Genomic DNA, 18,492 nt, shown 5'->3' with positions numbered 1-18,492 from the left:
TTTAAATGAACCAGCCCCTGGCCCTCCCTGGTGGTGGAGCGGGTTAATGCGCTGCAAAAAGAAGCTTAAGCCACTTCCGCATGAGTTCTATCCCCGCCTGACCCAGAGGAGATCCACCTGGCGCGGCAGACCTCTCCTGACCTGCCCGCTGCTCCCCTCAGCAGTGTACTTCGTAGATCTGCCTGTTCTGCTCCCCACTCTGTCCCTGGTGAATCCTCTCACCCTCCGCATCTCTGGCCAGTACCCCAGTTCTGTATGAATAAATAAATAAATCTTTAAAATAAATAAATAAATAAATAAATGAACCAGCCCGTGGCATCAGGATATGGCAAACGGATGCGTGGCCAGTCTCCACCCCAGATCCATTACAGAAACCACATCAAGCAACATTGTCTATGGAGACCATTTCTTGTCCTTATCACATAAGCCTGTGGGAATTGATCTGAGTCTGTTCCACAGTGCTCTGAAACCCCAAGTATATCTGTGGGGCCAGCCCAGCTGTAAGAAAGCCCTTTATGAAGTCACACCCACCCTTGCCAGACCCCCACAGGTGGGGGCCTGCAACTGTAAAAACACTGCAGAGACCCACATGCTTCACTTTGCGAACCCCCTTTTACGAAACATCGTCACCAGAAGTCCATTTGATGGTGTCAAGAGGAAGCAATGTCTCCAATACTTGAAAACCCTGAGAACACTGCAATATGATGGGTTCAAGACTGTGTATTTTGGGGAAACTGATATCCCGGAAAGTCTTGTAACTGGGGGAGATTTTAGCGACAGCTACTTCATACAAATGCCAACATGGTGTCTTGTGCACGCCGGTGGCTGTCATGGGTGGGTCCCTTGGAAGTACCGGCTGTTCCTACGAGATGAGTTGTGCAACAAACAAGAAGACAATCTCTTCTTTGAGTTCTGTAATGTGACGAAGAAGACCTACGGCAAGTGTGCCATTGTGGTCAAAGAGAGAATGAGGCCAGAGGAGGTGAAACTGAAGGAGGACGCGGGGCCCGAGGCCGAGGCCCAGGCGCTTGTCACGCCCGTCATTAACCTAACGAGCATCATGTGCTGCCCCAAGGTGGCCAAGGCCTGTGGCCATGAGCTGCTCTGTCTGCCGTCTCCTTACAACTATCTGAGCCCTTTAGACTCCGCCTGGTCTTCTCTGAAGTGGTTTATCATCAACAACAGAAGGGAGTTTTCTTTGCAGTCCTCCGACAATGTCTGTTCTTACCAGTACATACTTCTCAGTGACTTGCTTCGCAAAGGGATTGAAAGGATAAATGCAAACAAATGGAAAGTACTCACGAACAAGGTGCGGAGATGGGAAAACTACTATTTCGGGAAATTTTCATAAGGGTGATTTCCAACATGGTTAGTGCCATGGCGGGACCTCTCCCGAGTCCGGGGGACCGGCCTCTGTCTGTGAGGACTGAGTTTCCTCAGGGGGCAGCAAAGGGCTTTAGGATGCTGGAGGCTTCATTAAAGCTTGTTGGCGAACCAGGGTTCTCGACTCCCACCTTCAGGTCCCGCTGAGGGCTGCGGCAGTGGGAGGCTGAGCACTAACTCAGCCCAGAGGAGCTGGGTGAGAGCAGGGCTGAGCCAAGCTCAGAGAACCAAGTGTGTGTCCCCCAAAATCTGAAAATAAAGAGCAAGCAAAATAGTTTCAACCCACTGAAATAATCCGCGGGGAGTCACCTGATGGTCTAGACCACCCAGGGGCTTCTCAGCAAGATGGCAGAAGGGTGCTTAGGAGGTAACAGCCCATCCCCACCCGCCAAGGCCAGTTTGCAGTCCTAGAAGGAGCTGGGAGAGGGATGCCAGAGATTGGTTCAAGGAGGACGTGGGTGAACAAGTGGGGAGAGTGGGGTGTGCATCTGTTTACAAGAAAAATTCATGTCTGTGGGGCCCGTGCAGGTCGACCCTGTGTCGTTCAAGGATCCGCTGGCCTTTGTCAGATAGAAACAGTGCTTTTCAGTGACTAAGTGATGGACTTTGCAGCTTTTGCTAGTAGTCCACCTTCCCTCTCGAGTCTAAGACTCCCAGCAGGCAACGTGACTCTGCCACGGAGTTGCATCTCGGAGTCGTGACTCCTGAGCCGCCAGCTGCTGGCACAAGAGCATCCGCTCAGGGTTGAGACTGTTGGTGTCCCAGCTGGGAGGATGTGCGGTGGTACCGCTCAGTTTTATAGGGAAAAAGCCCGCTTCCTGTTAAACACGTTAAAGTGCACTCTTGTTTATATATGTTCAGGATATCATTTTATAGTAGAAGCAATTTTTCTGCCTATGTAAAAAAAATCACAGGAAAATGTCTACAACAGGTTTAACCATGCATATGATTTGGGGGGACCAGGTTCCGAGGACCAAGGGCGGAAAGCACCAGATTCCTTGCTTGTCTTCCTGTCCTGCTTCCTTCCTGGACCCCCCTGAATTATTTGGAATTACAGCTAACTCTTGAGCGATGGGGAGGTTATGGACGCTGTCCTTCCCACCCCAGGCAAAAACCCATGAGTAACTTGTGACTTCCCTCCACCCCAAACTGAACTACAAATGGCTTGCCGTTGACTGGAAGCCTTGCCGATGACAAAAACAGGTGATTGATACGTATTTTGTAAGTTTGATGTTGAATATGCTATATTCTTACAATAAAGTAATGTAGAGAAAAGAAAACGGTATTAAGGTTATAAGAGGGTGTGGTTTCACCGTACTGGACAGCATCCTGGATACTCTAAGTTTATGGATCTGTTTACAAGAAAAATCCATGTCTGTGGGGCCTGTGAGGTCAAACCTTCGTGTTCAAGGATCCACTGGCCTTTGTCAGATAGAAACAGTGCTTTTGAGCAACTGAGTGATGGACTTTGCACCTTTTGCTAACAGGCATTTTGCCAGGAGATGCCTCACACCTGCAGCACCACCTGCTGGGTCAGGGGGTTCAGCCAGGACTGTGCTGGAGCCTCTTGGTGGCTCTAGCAAAGCACCGCAAACTCCCGACTTCAAACAGAAACTTTCTGCGCTGGTCACGACCAAGGGGTGGGAAGTCACACTCCTTGCAGAGGTTCTGGGGAGAATCTGTCCTCGCCTCTCCCAGCCTCCTGTGGCCACGGCTTTCCTCCGATGGCGGAGGCACCGCCCCAGCCACATGACTTCCCTGGCCACGTGACTCTCTCCTTTCCTGGGTCCAGCTGGCCTCTGCTTCCCTCTTAGCCACGGTGGTTAGCTGTTAGAGCCCACCCCGGTAGTCCAGAATCATGCCTCCCGTCCCAAACCTCTAACTTACTCAGAGCTGCAAAGATTCTCTTTCCAGTGACAGCCACAGCTCCCGAGGTCAGCACCCACCTACCTTTGGAAAGGAAGCCACGGTGCGTGAGTGCCTTCCTCTACAATGACATTCCTTTGGCAGTGGGACCTGGTGGGAAAATTCTGTGTGTACGTTTGTGTGGTTCCTTTTCTCTACTTGTTTCACGTGTGTGTTAGGATTTTAGTTCTTCCAGAGCAGGGACTGGGACTCAAGTCAGCTCCACATCCTCGCCCCATACAGATGCAAATGTAGGTGCCCTGGGTGTGGCTACAAGAGCTTGTTGCCCCTACGCCACTCTGACTCCACCCTGGTCCTGAGTTCTGCAGTCATGCGCACTAAGAGCAACACGTGCTTAATCCTCACCACAGTCTGGGCTGTGGGAGCAATGGTTACCTCCATTTCTAGATGGGATAAACTGAAGCATAGAACTTTCTGGAACCAGCTTCAGCGCAGTTCCAACCCAGAGTGCATACTTCACCCTTGTTGTAACCCCACAGGGCAGGCTCAATCATTTTTTCATTTTACCAGCGAAAATGACTCTGGGCCAGCCAGCTCCTAGAGCCCACGTGCCTGGCCAGAGTGCTCGGCTCCGCTGTGGAAGTTCAGGCTTTTCTCTTTGACTCCAACAGCTGACGTGGTATAAGGCTCATCTCTGACGTCAGACCTCCACCAGCCAAGCAGCCATCTCGAACTGGACACCACAGTGAGAGCCTGTCTCAGTGCAAGTCGGAGTAGCTTTTCAAGACGTATTTTGTAGAAGGAGAAAACGGAAGGTTTGTAGGTTATCACATGAACAAAGCTAGCCAGCGAGAGCTTTTTTTTTTTTTTTTCCGAAAACCAAAGCAATGAAATGAGCCCAGACTTCAATTCTTCTGAGGCCTGGTTTCATCTTCAGAAAAGCAAGGTGGGAAAGAGAACAAGGGGATGAGCGGAGAGACCCCGGAGCCACCCTGAATGGGCAGCTGAGCTGAAGAATGTTGTGTTCACCATGGAGAAATGCTGCTGTTGGCTCAGCACGGAAAGTTCCAGCCGAAAGTAATGGAGAGGGCACTGGGCCTGGGAATCCACTGGACCGAGCTGGACTGTCCAGTTCCCAGCTCATTAAGCATGAGGCTTTGGGTCAGTTACTTTACTTCCCTGGGGCTCAATTAACTCATTAGTAAATTTGGGCTGAGGGCTCTGAATGTTGAGCACAGACGGCCTCCCTGTCCTGGCCTCCCCAGCTCCTGCCACCAGAGTCCAGCGCGGCACTGACCGCTGACCTGACGGCCCTGGTCCTATTTCCTTTTCACTCTTGGAGGAAAATTCTCACTTCTCTTTCTCCCCAGCCGTAAGAACAGACACACCCTAAGATCTAAGGAAATGTTCTCTGGCTCTTCCCAGAACGTCTGTGACAGGTCAGGGAATTCATGTCACGGAGGCTTCTTCCTGCCGAGTTGCCTCCAGCCCAGGGAAACTGAGGCGGGCAGCAGGGTATCTCTGGACTTCACGGCCCCCATTCACCAGGACCTTCAGCACCCCACCCCTATGCCTCCAGCCCGCTTGCATCCTCCACTGGGTCCCCTTTCCTCTTCAGCCTGAGAGCCCGTCAGCGCCCGCTAGTGGTAGGAAAATGTATAGAACAGGGTAACGCCCCCCTAGAAAATACTGAGATGTGGGCGAGCGTCCGCTCAGCCCTTGGCCATCTCCTACCAAATCTTCTAAGATGGCCAGATGTTCCGCAAATTCCAAGGCCGAATTTAAATTTTTTAAAAATACTATAAGCTATTAATAGTACTTAAAAATACTGTATTTCCCACCTCCAAATCACCCGTGTGCCATCACCATAGTCCAGTGCTGCTGCACCCCAACGAGTCGCTCAAAAGAGGGAAAGAGAAGGGGGAGAGAGGAGAGCAGAGATTCAAGGTCCCAGAATGGCGAAGGCCAATGCCAGTTCACCTCACCCCCCCACCCCCCCACCCCGCAGGCCTCTCTCTCACCTGTGGCCCAGTTCTGAGGAGCTGGCACCCCCAGGAGGGAATGGGGAGACCAGGGAAGAGGGAGCTGCGGGTTGGCCCGACTCCTCCCGCTGACAGCGCCCGCACACACACACACCACGTGCACACACGTGCACTCACACACACGCACACGGCCTTTCCAAAGACCAGAGACCCTTTTAACAAAGGCATTTTATTTGAGTAAATAAAATACTACTTCTTGTTAAATGCGTACAAAAATTCAGATCGCTGTAAGTTAAGCCCCTGGGGGTCTCTCCTCTGACACGCCTTTCTCCTCAGCTCTTTCTTCATGGAGTCCATGCCAACTCTCATCGAACGGCAAAATCTAGAAAGACCTCCAAAGGGATAAGTGTGAAACAGCCAATAAAATAATGTTCACTTGCTTAGCGTTAACCCCTACTCTCAGCCACTTAGATTTCGTAAGCGAGAGGCCCTGAGGTTTACCTGTAGGATGCGCTTTCAGCATCACAATCTCCTCCGATTTAAAGTGCGAGGCTGTTTGGGATACGCAGCCAGGGTGGGAGGGAGGGGCCCATCACCACCCCACAGCCGCTCTGAAAGGGGGTGGGCAGCTTGTCCTGGTGCCAAGGTGCCTGCTTCCAGCCTGGCGCAGATCTGGCCTAAGGCTGTGAGGAGGGCGTGGGGAGTGCCCTCTGGGCCAGAGGACTGACAGGCAGGGCTGGGGGGTCCCCAGTCCCTGGCAACTGGGGAAGGGCCCGCGGGGGAGGTGGCGGAGAGGCCGAATATGGCCCGCAGGACAGAGTCAGCATCTCTCTGGGAGGCGGAGGCTTCCTGGATTTTCTCTTTTGCCTTTTTAAGTCTGCTGCTCCAGCCCGTGCCCAGCACAGGGGCTCCCTCTGACAGGCGGGCCTCCAGGAGGCTGAGCTGGCCGCCCCTCCCCCTCAGCGCCCAGCCCTGCCCAGCCCCCACTGCCCCATAACGGGATGTGTTAATCTTAGCTGCAGGTGGGGGCTTCAAAGGCCCGTGACCCCACCTCCTCCTTTCACGGGAGGTTGGGTGCCCGTGTGTGCACTTCTCCGGGGAGAAGGTCCCTGCTTCCCGGGCTCTCCGGAGCGCCCTGTGACCCGGCCTGTCAGGGAGCCCCAATGGGGTGGAGGGAGAATCGTGTCCAGGCTCAGGAGCAGCGGGTGGGGGCTGCAGCTGGCCTATGCCAGCTGCCCGCCCTTCAATGGGGGCACCCCAAGCCCTCAGCCCTCAGCTCCGGGACGGTGTAGCTTCCCTACTTCTGTAAATTCAGAAGCGCACCCTGGCACCCGGCCCCCACCCCGACTCACCCATTCACCACACAGCTGCCCGCCCCGCGCCGTCGACCCTCAGCTGTCTTTCTTCGCTGACTGCTGCTTCTTCTCAGCGTCCAGTTGTTGCTGCTTTGCCTCCAACCTCTTCCTTTGGTAGACTTTCACTCCGGCAAAGGCCAGGCAGAGAATTAATGTCTTTGCGGCCAAGATGTACAGCAGCAGGGGCACGTGCTCAAGGACCTGAAGGAAGAAAGCGAGGGCTCTGGGGCCAGGCCGGCCCGAGCGTGCCTTCACCCACAAGTCTCCTGGGCACCTGTCACAGCACTGGGCTCAAGCGGGCCCGCAGTGACCGGGACGCAAAGCCTGAGCTGGGGCTGCCCACCACGGCTCTTGGCGGGGGTGTAGTGACTGGTCTCTCACGACTGACCGGGCCACTGGCCCTTGCCGGCCCCCAGCCCTGCTGCTGAGCGCCAGAGCCAGACGGCAGGGTGACAGCTCTGTGCTGCTCACCGACTGCATGACCAGGTCACTTAACCTTCCTGAGCCTCTGGATTCGCAGCCCCAACACACTACCAGCTCCCGTGCTTCTGGCTGCTCATGAGCACTGTCACGTGGAGGGAACAGATGTAAAAATAAAACACAGTCACACTGTAAACATCAAAGCTTAGCTGCTACTCCGTGCTCCTGTGTTTCCTGTTGGGGGGAGTTCTAGCCTAATGGCCACAGCAAAGTCTGGCAATAACATCGGCTTTGAGTTACTTGCTCTTGGTACCAGAAGATTTTATTGTGAAATCCCATACATGGCAAATACTAAATTAGCTGTTCATGATTACAAGATCAGTGTCACCAGAATGATAGTTATGAGCTGTGTGACTCAAAAATTCCTTCCCTGGGCCCTCTTTGGTGGCATAAGGGGTTAAAGCGCAGCACTATGAAGCTATCTGCATCTACTGCAGCACGGGTTCAATCCCCAGCCAGGGAGCTGGCCCACAGGATGCAGCCCACCTCTCCTGTCTCACCAGCGACTCTCCTCAGCAGTATATTTTGGTCAATTCACTTGTTCTGCTCCCCCATCTCTGCTGAATCCTTTCACCCCCCTGCACCTCGGCCTGTAACCCAGTTCTTCTGTGCATAAATAAATAAATCTTTTAAACATACAAATAAAAATTCCTTCCCAAATAAAAGCGCCTCTGATTCCTTGAGCGCATCCGCATTATGCTACATCCACAGGGGGGCTCTCCCGGGCGCTCATCAGCCTCATGGACACCAGCAAACGGTGACCTGGCTACTGAACTTCCCAGAGGCAATGGCCGTCACTACCTGCGAAGCTACTGGACGTGACTTATGGATACTCGAAGGAGGGAGGGAAGCGGCACAGCAGGAGTATAAGATACAGTAAAAGCAGAAACCGGGCGGGAGCCTGCTGGCATTGCCACAAAGAACAGGAACGCGGCCCGCGGGCACTGGGTACCCGCTCCGAGCAGGGTAGGCAGAAGCCGCTCAGAGCTTTTCATGATACGATAATGGCTGGCTTGGTCCCCAGGTTGCCCATCCCTCGAAACTACAGTAAACGTCCCAAAACCTGCGTCCCCCTAAGACACCTGAATCCGTGTAGGTTCCTGACGGTTTGCATGTTAGAAAGAGGAGGGCTGAGTATGTTCATGGACAGGCTATGAAGAGAATATCCTGGTGGTAACTTTATTTTAGCCCTCAGAGGCCAACATCAGCCGTGCGCTGCCCCAACTGGCTTCTACGTTCCTTGGGGTTTCACTGACCCCCTGCAGGAGAAGTCGCTCTCTTCCAACCTCCGTCTCTGCAGGGACAGCCTCTGGAGACCTACCAGGATGTAGCCCAAGGTTCCCCCACCGTTCCCGAGGCCCAAGCCTGCGGAGACTTGAGCAGCTAAGGGAATGTCTATTTTAACAAGTTAGAAACCACTGAAAAGGAAACACACTAACAATGACCAAGGTAGGTGGTTTAGGTATTGACTTTTCAAAGGTGGCGGGAACAGCCAGAGGCAGACCGCTCAGGGCTGAGAGGTGGAACAGCAGCAGGCCAAAGGCACTTCAGGGGCCCAGAGCAGAGGGATTTCAGGGCCCGTTCCTGCCCCTCCAGGGTAGGGAGCCACAGGGCTGTTGATTTCTAACACATATGCCTTACTAACTCTCCAAACACAAGAACCCTAGAGGAGGCAGATGGATAAAAATACAGATTTCTTCATAAGATCTTAATCCGCTTAAAAATAACAAATACTCAAGTGTAAGGACAATTTTACAGGTGTGGCTTTTGCAAGGGAAGTGAGGCTGGTCTTAAGTCCCTGCACACAGACTCCAAAGGGCACAGACTCCCCGAGTCTGGTGAATGGGGGTACAGCAACATGCTGGAATCTAAAATAAAGGATCAGACTTTATTTGGGTTCCTGCTTTAATCTATTTCGTCTTTTGAATTAACCTACCTGCGCGGAACGCTTGCTATGAAATTTTATGATGAAAAAGCAAAATTCAGGCCTCCCTGGTGGTGCAAAGGGTTCAGTCTCAGCACTGTGAAACAACTGGCAGCCACTGCAGCACGAGTTCGATCCCCGGCCAGGGGTGACCCACAGGGTGCAGCAGACCACTCCTGTTTCCCGCTGCTCCCCTCAGCAGTGGACTCCAGTCGATGCACCTGTTCTGTCCCTCCCCCTGCACCTCTGGCCGATGCCCCAGCTCTTGTATGCATAAATAAATAAATCTTTAAGAAAGAAAATGCAAAATTTCCAGTTGAAATAAATAAACTTGAGAATCAATCTCACCTTCCAGTTCATGCCGGCCCTGTGTGACTTCACTTCCGATCTCTGTGGGGTGAGCGCATGAGCAGGAGCCCAGGTCAGGTCTCTTGGTGGTGGGGGGCGGGGAGAAGAGACAGACACCTTAGGAAGACTGTGACGGAGAGAAGGAGGAGGGGCAGCAGGTGGCAGAGTGCCCGGTGCAAAGCCGCTGGCCTGGTGAGTGAGGGCTGAGTGGTGCCGCCCCTGTTAGATCTGTTGCCACCCCAGGCCACTCCACGGAGACTCGGGGCCTCAGCCCCATGAGTTAGGGAAGTGGGTGTCTGCTGAATGGCACCACCTTCCCTACTTCTGTAAATTCAGAGGCTCACCATGCACCACCGGACGCAGGAGATGACCCATAACACTCCCACGCCCACATGGGAGTGGGGCCATTCAGCAGACGCCCACTTCCCTAACACATGGGGCTGAGGCCCCGAGTCTCCGTGGAGTGGCCTGGGGTGGTCCATCCAGTCTGCCTGGCGGGCTTCCCCTGGGCCCAGCCTGCCAGGGGCGAGCTCTGCCGTCTAGCCCTGTCCCGGGGCGATGTCCTTTAGCCATTCCTACATCAGAATTAAAAGCAGTGGGAAACATCACAGGCAGCTAGAAGAGGCACAGTAACATGAGTTCAGGGAAAGTGGTTTATGACGACTTTCACTTACACATAAAATCCATACCTCACCTACTCCAGTGGCAGTATCTTGAAGAAACGCTGGCATGGCACAAGAGAGCCAAGTGTTTCCCAAAACTTCCTCAAGGTGAGATAAGCTCGTGGGAGGAATTTAACCCCCAGGAGGGTCTGAATGTGCTTGAGAATTACCCATCTGCAAGGAGCAGCAGATTTTTGACTTGCACCCGTAAAATATGTTCCTAATCTGTTGCTAGAATTTTCCAGCGATTGCTAGAATTTTCAGAGGAAGCTCTAATCTCAAATCTCAGGGACGAGCCGGGTCGCAGATTCTACTTTTACAATGCATTACAGGCAGACAGAGTAGGCAGGTTTGGCTGGTCCTCACCAGCTGGTTGAGGCCAAGTTACCTACCCAGTGAACTGAGGTAGGTCGCTACTAATTCCCAAGGTCGAGAACAGCCAACAGGCCCAAGAAACTGACAGAAGGAACAAAGTGGTCTGGCCCTCCAGCAAACACGCACTACGTCCCGGTGGGGTGACCTTGAACACTCTGGGCCTAAGTCTCAGCTCTCTTATCTGTAAATTCTCCTTCGAGACTGTGCTGTCAACACGGAGAACGTGCTCAGCACACAAGAACACTAGGTCAGCGCAACCACGGTTGTTAGCATAAACCTCTCTCCACCCACCAACGGCCCGCCAAGCTGAAGGACGGGAACACACAGCATCAGGACAAAGGCAGACCGGCAAGAGAGCCGGGCAGTGGGTGAGGGACAAAGCGGAGAAGCAGGAGGCCCGGAGCGCCAGACCCAGTTCTTGTGACGCCGACAGCGAGGCATGTGACTTGGGACAAGGCGTTAACCTCTCTGACCCAAACTATTCTTGTTTTTAAAAGCAGAATCCAAAGGACAGCTCCCAGCCCTGGAATTGCTAGGTCACCACTTCTCCCTGACATCATGGAAGCCAAATGCAAAAAAAGACTGGCGGCCGCCTCGACTTCATACCCAGGGTGAACGGAAGTCAAGCTCACATTCAAGCTGTCGACAGCACAGAAGGGGGGTGGGAGGGTAGGAGGCGTGAGGACAGGACTCACTGCCACCCCACAGCAAATCTGGCCCTTCGCTGCATGTCCCTTAAATTACGTGCTCCAAGTCAGCCCTTTCTGTAACGCCCTGCAGGCCTTGGGCAAATGAGAGCAACTGCAACCGCTAAAAATATCAGCAGGTCAGCGACTCTGCTGCTGCTAGCTGGCAGCTGGTAGCCTTGGCTGAGCTCAAGCCAAGGAGCTGTGGCCACTTTTGAGGCCTAAAATCCATGAAGTACGAGAAATTTTAAACTTCCCCAGGAATGGCCCCCGGTCTTAGTTGAAAACTCAGAACTAACAATGGACTAGAAACTAGTTCTGTGTTGCTTACTAGAAATACATCCTGATCTTTCCTTTGCCAGACTTCTCCAAGAAAACAGACAGCCAATGTGCCTCTGCCTTTCGGTTCGGCCAACCAAAACAATACGGATCAGATTTTGTCCACAATCTCTGCTTTCTTCTTGACACTTCTAAAACATTGAATTCTGTCTGTCTGGTGGTGCCCAAATCCCTTCAGCTCATCCCAGCCTCTTTCTGAGCTGTGCTGTCTGAACTTTGCAAAGCTGACCTTTTTCACAGCCGCATTTCTTTTCACTCCTCCCCTTCACCCAACCACTTTAAGTAACCTGTCTGGGAAAGGGTCTAGCAGCTGAATCTCGGGACACCACTGGGCCGCAGGTGAGCCCCAACCCGCTCAGAGTGGGATTTCCAGGGCCAGAGGAGCCGCGGTTAGCGCAATGTGCTTGGCACCATCTCTGCTGCGACTCGAGATCTCAGCTGCTTCTGGGATCCGCTAAACAGTAAGGGTGGGGTACAGGGTCTGCGCTCTCGGCTGATGGAACCCCACGCCTTGATGGGACAAGGCGGGTGCCTGGGCTCCTTGTGTAACCCTCGGGGAGTCGCTAGACCCCGCTGGCCCTCAGCCCGAGTAACCCGAGGGCGGACCCTGTGTCCACTCCCCGATGTAAGACTTGGGGAGCAAAGCCAAGATGATTCAGACCCCAGGATGAATGAGGGCCAAGGGCGGTCATGGCTTTCGCCACCTTCCACTAAACTTCGCTCCCCAGCAAGGCTCCTGGAGACCTACGATTCTAGCTGGAACAACCCTGGCCGCCCGAACGCGGCCGACCTAACCGCACAGCCCCCCCCTCCAGGTGCTCAGCTTTCGGGGCGCCTGCACAACGTGGTCACACAGGGAAGATCAGCGGCGGGGAGCAGTGGGGACCCCCCAAGTCCTCGCCCGGGGAGCCTGCAGGGCGCGCCAGGGATCCGCTGTCGGGATCCCGGAAAGAAAGCGCGATCACCTGACAGGCTGCCAGACTCCTCAGCCCCAAAGAGCTGTCAGGACTCGGACCAGATCCCGCTGAACCGAACGTCACCCACTTACAGCTCCAGGCCGCGGAGGCTCCAGCACCCGAGCGCGCCCGAACCACGACTCCCACAATGCCGCGGGAAACTACAAGTCCCGAAGCGCCCCGCTCTGCGCGCAGGCGCGGTGCGTCCAGGCGGCTTCCCCAGGGCCGCGTTCAGTGCGCAGGCGCGTTGTGTCCGGGCTTGGGTGCGCGCCCCGCTCTACGCGCAGGCGCAGAGGGGCTGCGCCTTGGGGAGGAGGGGGTGTCAGCCGCTGGTCTCATTACCCGGGGCCGGGCGCCGCAGACCTGCTGTCAGCTTCTGTTCTCCCTCTGAACTGGTCCAAGCTGGCGGAGCACCGTGTTCCCAGGGTGGGGCGTCGCGGAGCCACCCAGCCTTCAGCTGCCCCGCATTCTGGGGGTGCTCCTCGCTGCTGGCTGCCAGGGAGGACACGTGGGTCCTAGAAGCTGCCACTTTTAGCGTTTATGGTACCTGACAAAATGCATGCATCCTCCTTTAGGATCACTAGGCAGGAAGTCCCGAGAGTACCTTCATTCAGCAAACGTGTGCACGCTTGGAGAGAGCTCAAAGACTGCCCCATGGGAGGGGGCACCCCAAAAGCAACCCCCCTCCCCACCCCCCTAGAGGGGTCCTGGGGCTGGAAAATCAACCCAACAGACAGGCCACAAACAACGAGCGTGTGCAGATGCCCTACCTGATCCTGCCTTGTCCTACCTGGCGACCTCCCCCCTAGCTAGCCCCTGTCGTCAGGGCCCTGTGACTTGAGGACCTGCGGGGTGACATGGCTGCCTTGGCTGAGCACCTGGGGACTTGGGGGCTAGAAAAGGGCAAGGCAGGTGGCAGGAAGCTCCAGGGCCCCACAAGACTGCCCTGCCCTTGACTTCCTGCGCTCACTTGGTCTGAGAGTTGATCACTTGATCGCGACCCAAGGGAAGCCCCCCTCCTTTGACACTTCACAGGGATCCAGCTGTGCCCACGCCTGCTCCGGGTTATGACCTGTCACATGGTGGCACGTGCTGGTTTTGAACCAGCTCCCTCTTTACGGCAGAGGCAACGTGAGCTCTTCCAGCTCTGAGCGTCTGATTCCTCCCTAGACCCCTGGGGTCTCACCAGTGACCCCGAGACAGAAGTGCAATGTTGCCAGATTGAATTAATGAATGCAGTCAACCCCTGTGGGCCCCAGTATCTTCGTCTACTAATGAAATGGTCTGACAAGAATACGAAGCCCTTCAGGCGCCTTCTAGTCCCAACATTCTCTATCATATGAACTCCCAGGGCAAAAGTTAAGCAGTTAACCTGTAGCTTTCCAGCACACAGCCACAAGATATCGCTATACCAGTAGTCTTGCCAAAAATAAATGAAAATAACTAGTAGTCTCGCAAACATAAATGAAAATAAATAATTGCAAATAGAGGAAAATCAAAGCTTGTGGAAAGAATAAATTGTTTATAAAACAATGTTGTGATCTTTTTAGTATTTCTTTCTATGATAAAAACAGTTAAGATTAGTTTTCTGTGAAACTTTCAATGTTTGTTTGAAAACTTGCCCACGTGATCTAAAGGATTCTTTAGGATCTTAAAGACTCAATTTCTCCTGTGTGAACCATTGGCCCTTTTGAAATGCTTGTTTTGTCTTCAGCTGTCCAAATACTGTAGATCCCCGGAAAAAATAGGTATTCAGTAACCTCACGAGTCTGTTCATCACTTCAGATTCTACACTGATGAATTAGTAAATGTGTGCTCCTAGGTCAGCCCAGTGAGCAAGTGATAGATTTTTGAACTTCCAGGTGATGCATCTGGGATTTTGATAAACTGAATTAGTCACATACAAATAACATTTCATGAGAAAGAAGATTCAAAGATTTATTCATCTCTCCTTCTCTCCCCCTTGCCACCACCCAGGCAGTTTATTTCAAATTTGGCTTAATTTTCACTATTGACACCGAATAACATGACATTCACACTGCACAGAAATAAAAGAGGGCTTCCATTTAAAATATTATTCCAGTGAGCAAGCATAAATCACCGGGATTGAAAGCTTATCCGTCTTGACTGATCAACCGCGTGGTCTCCATGCAGATTCTCCACGGAGAGCGAGAAACCTCGAATGTCCTGCACGATGACTATCCGGGTTTGCTCCCCTGTCTCTGGAGGCCGGCAGCTGGAGCTCCGCCTTTATCAAGGAGATATCTTGAACCCTGCAGCACTAGGGTTCTCATGGATGGTGGCTCTCGATTCCTCCAGATTCAAGATTTGGTTCTTATACTTCTGATGCCAATCCTCCACAATGTACTGATGGTAGGGGTCGTTGGAATGTTCTCGCCGCTTGGATTTCACCGTGCTTACCAGGATGGCCACGACAATGAAGGAGAACATGCCGATCACCACCATCAGGTACAGGATGACGTAGTTAAAATTCTCAGCGTCTACTTTGGCCTGCAGGGCCTCTTGCTCAGCTGTCGTGTTCCTTTGCAGGTTCTCCATGTAAGTAATAAAAATCCTTCTGAAGATGTCTTCCAGGATCACGGTCAGGTTGGATGTGGTAGCCATATTTCCCTCCTGCTGTAATTTAAATAATAAAATGCATGATCAAGGTAAAGGAAATGTGTCCTTTCCACATTTTACTCAAGGGACAGAGGAGGCAGCGTGGAAGAAGTGCAGTCTGTCTCCATCTGCCTGGTGACTGAGGGCGGTTTTTTGTTCTGTTTGCTTTTGTGTTTTATTTTATCGCTTTGTTTGTTGACAGTTTTTTATTCTTTAACCTTATCTAATGAGCATTGTGCCTTTTTTTTGATCATGCCTAATGTCTGACAACAAAAGTTGAATGAGGAACGTAAATCTGTATATAGTATGATTTCAATTTATGACCTAAACCAATAGAAGCAGGCACATGCACATGAAAAAGATTGGAACTAGTTCAAAATGTTAACAGTGGGTGGTTTACACGCGTTCTTTCTCATCTCTCTACTTTTCAGATGTTCCAATTTTCATCAACAATCATGCATTGCTTTATTTTTGAATAGATCAGTCACCTCCCAAGAGCTATGCTGCATCACACCTTGTTTCTCTACGAATTTGCTGCATTCAACACCCCAAGTCTAGGTTCTCACCAGGTATCCCACAGAGATGCCGGTTAAGTCTACATTTGAAAGAAGGATGTGAGGGAATTTCTACAAAGGGACCAACCCTAGCAAGCATTTTTCTCAAAGCCAGCCAGTTCCTTTCTCCTTCTTCACTGTCACCACCAACATCTCTCAGCTGCACAACCCACTGCAAACGGCCCTCTCCCACCATCACGCCTGCCCCCACCCCCGCCCCGCTCAGCAGTCCCTCTACGCCTTTCACTTTTAAGATTTATTCTATTTATTTATGCATACAAGAACTGGGGTGCAGGCCAGAGGTGTGGTGGGGGGATGAGAGGATTCAGCAGAGACAGAGTGGGGAGCAGAACAGGTGGATCAACTGAAACCCACTGCTGAGGGGAGCAGCTGGGAGACAGGAAAGGTCTGCTGCGCCCTGAGGGTCATTCCCTGGCTGGGCTCACAGGGGTGATAGTGCTGAAACTTAACCCTTAGGCCACCAGGGAGCCCCCCCCCCTGTGTCCCTTTTAAGAGACAAGTGGGTCGTATTGTCCCCTTGCTTTCAAAACAATGCAAAATACCTCTCTGCCTTTCTAATAACAAAGTCCCACCTCCTTACCAGGTTCACCTGGCAGGGCTGGGTACCTGGGCCCTCCCCATTCACTTTACCTTCACGACACACTGCTCAGACTTGTCTCCCCTCCTCCCGCTGCTGGGCGTCTGCACATCACACCCCGTCAACCTGCAGAGCTTTGGCTCTTTCCCTCTCTACTTCCTCCTCCCGCTTCAGGTCCTGTCACTTTTGAGGCTTCCTCGCCCTATGGTCCATCTGTCCCCACCAGAAACAACTCTTTTTTTCCCACAGCATGTTATTTTTCCTCAGAGATTCTGCAACAGGGGGTGTTCTGTGTGTATATTGCCGTGTGTGTGTGTGTGTGTGTGTGTGTGTGTGATGATTGTCTTGGGGTCTCATCTCTCCCCACTATTCACCTCGATGAGGACAGAGCTCCCATCACCTCTGTCCACCTTGAAGAAGCCGTGCCTGGCACAGCAGCTGGCTCACAGTAGGCACACAACGGGCCTGTGATGAAGACATTCGGGTGCCAGGCGCAGGCTGGGCACTAGAAGTGCAGAGACGACGAAGAGCGTTCTGTGGCGGAAGCTCTCGAAAGGGAGGGCAAGGGCAGTGGCAAAGCCCAGTGCAAAGACCATGACGGGCACGGACCAAGTGACAGGGCGCTCAGGACGGAGCTGACCTTGCCTCACAGACGGGCAAGTCGGCGTCGGCGGAACAGACTGGACAAGGCGGCCTCATGCTGCTCTGAAAGCAGCGTCCTCCAACACGAGTCTTTCCCTTCCTCCTGTGTGCAAGAGATGGTTCAGACCTTCCCAGCCAGACCCCCACAAGCTTCGGGGTCTTTCTCCCCCAGGACACATTGCAGTGAAAGCTGTGTCACTGAGAGACCTTGCTCAGTCTGGTCTTCTAAGATCCACACTCAAAGAGGTGTAAACTCTCCTTCTCCGTTCACACAAAGTCCAGTGCGTTGGAGAGAAATGCCAGGTCGCATCTAGGTTGCCCCAAGGGCATGCCAGCCACCCGTCCCGGGCGTGGGACAGGCACCGGCTCCCAGCTCCGAACAACGCCGCTCATGGTGAACAAGCCTGGCTCAGCCCGGCATCCAGCTCAGTGCTCAGCCCTGACTCCTCCTCCCTTGAGGAGGCAAAGGAAGCTCCTATGGGGGTGTTCACCCTTGCACCAGCCATCAAAAGAGCCCCACGCCCTGCTCTCTCAGGGTCAGCCTCCGTGGGGCGAGACAGGGTTCTCCGCTGTTGCTCTCAGCCCTTTTCTGTATCTTCAGCCTTCCTCCAGCGTCATCTGCCAGCTCCCGTCTCCACGGTGGGGAGCTCAGTTTCCCTGTGTGAGGCCAACTTAGAACATAAAGATGACAGAAGAGCCAGGAGAGCTAAGTCTACAAAGTGAAGAGTTGGTGGGGGCAGCAGGAGCCGTGGGGGTGGGGTGTCCAGGGAGCCTGGCCACAGCGGGCCCTCTGGAGAGAAGCAGACCATGCAGGGTGTGCTCTCCGGTGCTGCCGTGACAGGAATTACTTAGTTCCTTCTGCTCAGTGAGGGAGCGCCAGCTTGAGCAGGCCCATTTGGGGGTCTTGGCTTGCTCCGGTGTGGGGCGGCCCTGCCTGCTAGCGTGGACGCGTCTGGCATTGCTCAGTCCCCTGCCAGGCAGAGGCCCCGGAGCTGGCCAGGGGTGCTGTTCCCGACTGAAAGACCTGCGGGGTTTCAGCACTGAGGTGCTGACCCTGCAGGCTGGGAAACTCAAGTCCAAGAGGATTGATGTCTCGAGCACATTTGCTTGAGACCTGACAGAGCAGTCTGCTGTCTGCTCCAAGCCCAGGAAAAGCCAACCCGCAGGGACTGGGAACAATTTCATGGGTGGGCATGAGGCTAAGACATACTGACACTGATCTGGGTCTCGAACCCAGCGTCCTGTGCACTGGATCGGTACTGAGTGTCCCCACTCCCTCTCAGCAGAGGCCACCAGTGGCGCTGTTTGCCCAGTGCCTCCTCACTGGGAGGAGGCGCTGTTTGCCCAGTGCCTCCTCACTGGCTCCTGCCTGCAGGACAGGACAGGCAGAGGGGGACGATTCGGGCTGGCTGCTCAGGCGGCAGGAGAGGGCCAAGAGGCTGCGGAGCTCAAGTCACCTGTCCAAGGTCACACGCGCTAAAGTCCCCCGCCCAAGGTCACCGTCTGGAACCAGACCCACGTCTCTGCATGAGCACTCAGCACCCTGTCCCAGCGGAGGCAACAGGTGCCCACGTACTTCGCTGCGCTGGTCAGCTCAGCTGGGCAAAAGTGAGACCAAGACCGTGGTTTGAGCTCAGGGACATCGCTAGTTGTGCCCCATCTTCAGGACACAGAGTGCTCAGGTCCCTGGCTGCGTGTGTCACAAATGTGTGTGACTCAGGAC

The 18,492-nt window shown here is 53.5% G+C and overlaps 3 protein-coding genes across 6 annotated transcripts; 1 reads left to right on the top strand and 2 right to left on the bottom strand.

The window, feature by feature from the left end:
• The first annotated feature begins 589 nt into the window (after nucleotides 1-589).
• On the top strand, nucleotides 590-1,351 carry LOC101634210 (chromosome unknown open reading frame, human C21orf140). The gene has a single exon (XM_004675362.1). The coding sequence runs from the start codon at nucleotides 590-592 to the stop codon at nucleotides 1,349-1,351; it is 762 nt and encodes a 253-aa protein (XP_004675419.1).
• Nucleotides 1,352-5,459: 4,108 nt separating this feature from the next.
• SMIM11 (small integral membrane protein 11) lies at nucleotides 5,460-12,527 on the bottom strand. 4 transcript variants are annotated; one of them, XM_004675361.2, is made up of 4 exons: nucleotides 12,449-12,511; nucleotides 9,339-9,380; nucleotides 6,584-6,787; nucleotides 5,460-5,623 (listed from the first exon to the last, which is right to left on the bottom strand). In XM_004675361.2, exons 2-3 carry the CDS (start codon nucleotides 9,348-9,350, stop codon nucleotides 6,623-6,625), a joined length of 177 nt encoding a protein of 58 aa, XP_004675418.1. In that variant the 5' UTR covers nucleotides 9,351-9,380; nucleotides 12,449-12,511; the 3' UTR covers nucleotides 5,460-5,623; nucleotides 6,584-6,622. The 4 variants fall into 4 exon arrangements, with proteins under 4 accessions (XP_004675418.1, XP_012590154.1, XP_012590165.1 ...); XM_012734700.1 differs by having other exon boundaries at nucleotides 5,461-5,623; nucleotides 9,339-9,465; nucleotides 12,449-12,527; XM_012734711.1 differs by having other exon boundaries at nucleotides 5,461-5,623; nucleotides 9,339-9,418; nucleotides 12,449-12,523.
• A 2,082-nt stretch (nucleotides 12,528-14,609) lies between these two features.
• Nucleotides 14,610-14,981, bottom strand: KCNE2 (potassium channel, voltage gated subfamily E regulatory beta subunit 2). Its single transcript, XM_004675360.1, has one exon. The coding sequence runs from the start codon at nucleotides 14,979-14,981 to the stop codon at nucleotides 14,610-14,612; it is 372 nt and encodes a 123-aa protein (XP_004675417.1).
• Nucleotides 14,982-18,492: the final 3,511 nt, after the last annotated feature.

The sequence above is a fragment of the Condylura cristata genome, unplaced genomic scaffold (assembly GCF_000260355.1).
Source record: "Condylura cristata isolate star-nosed mole 26May11 unplaced genomic scaffold, ConCri1.0 scaffold00003, whole genome shotgun sequence".
Lineage (NCBI taxonomy): Eukaryota > Metazoa > Chordata > Mammalia > Eulipotyphla > Talpidae > Condylura > Condylura cristata.
Note: the sequence above shows the minus strand (reverse complement) of the source record. Positions and strands in the feature narration are given on the sequence as shown.

Excerpts from the sequence above, each read along its gene's own strand:
- LOC101634210 (XM_004675362.1), top strand. The coding sequence starts at position 590 with ATGCTTCACTTTGCGAACCCCCTTTTACGAAACATCGTCACCAGAAGT.
- KCNE2 (XM_004675360.1), bottom strand. The coding sequence starts at position 14,981 with ATGGCTACCACATCCAACCTGACCGTGATCCTGGAAGACATCTTCAGA.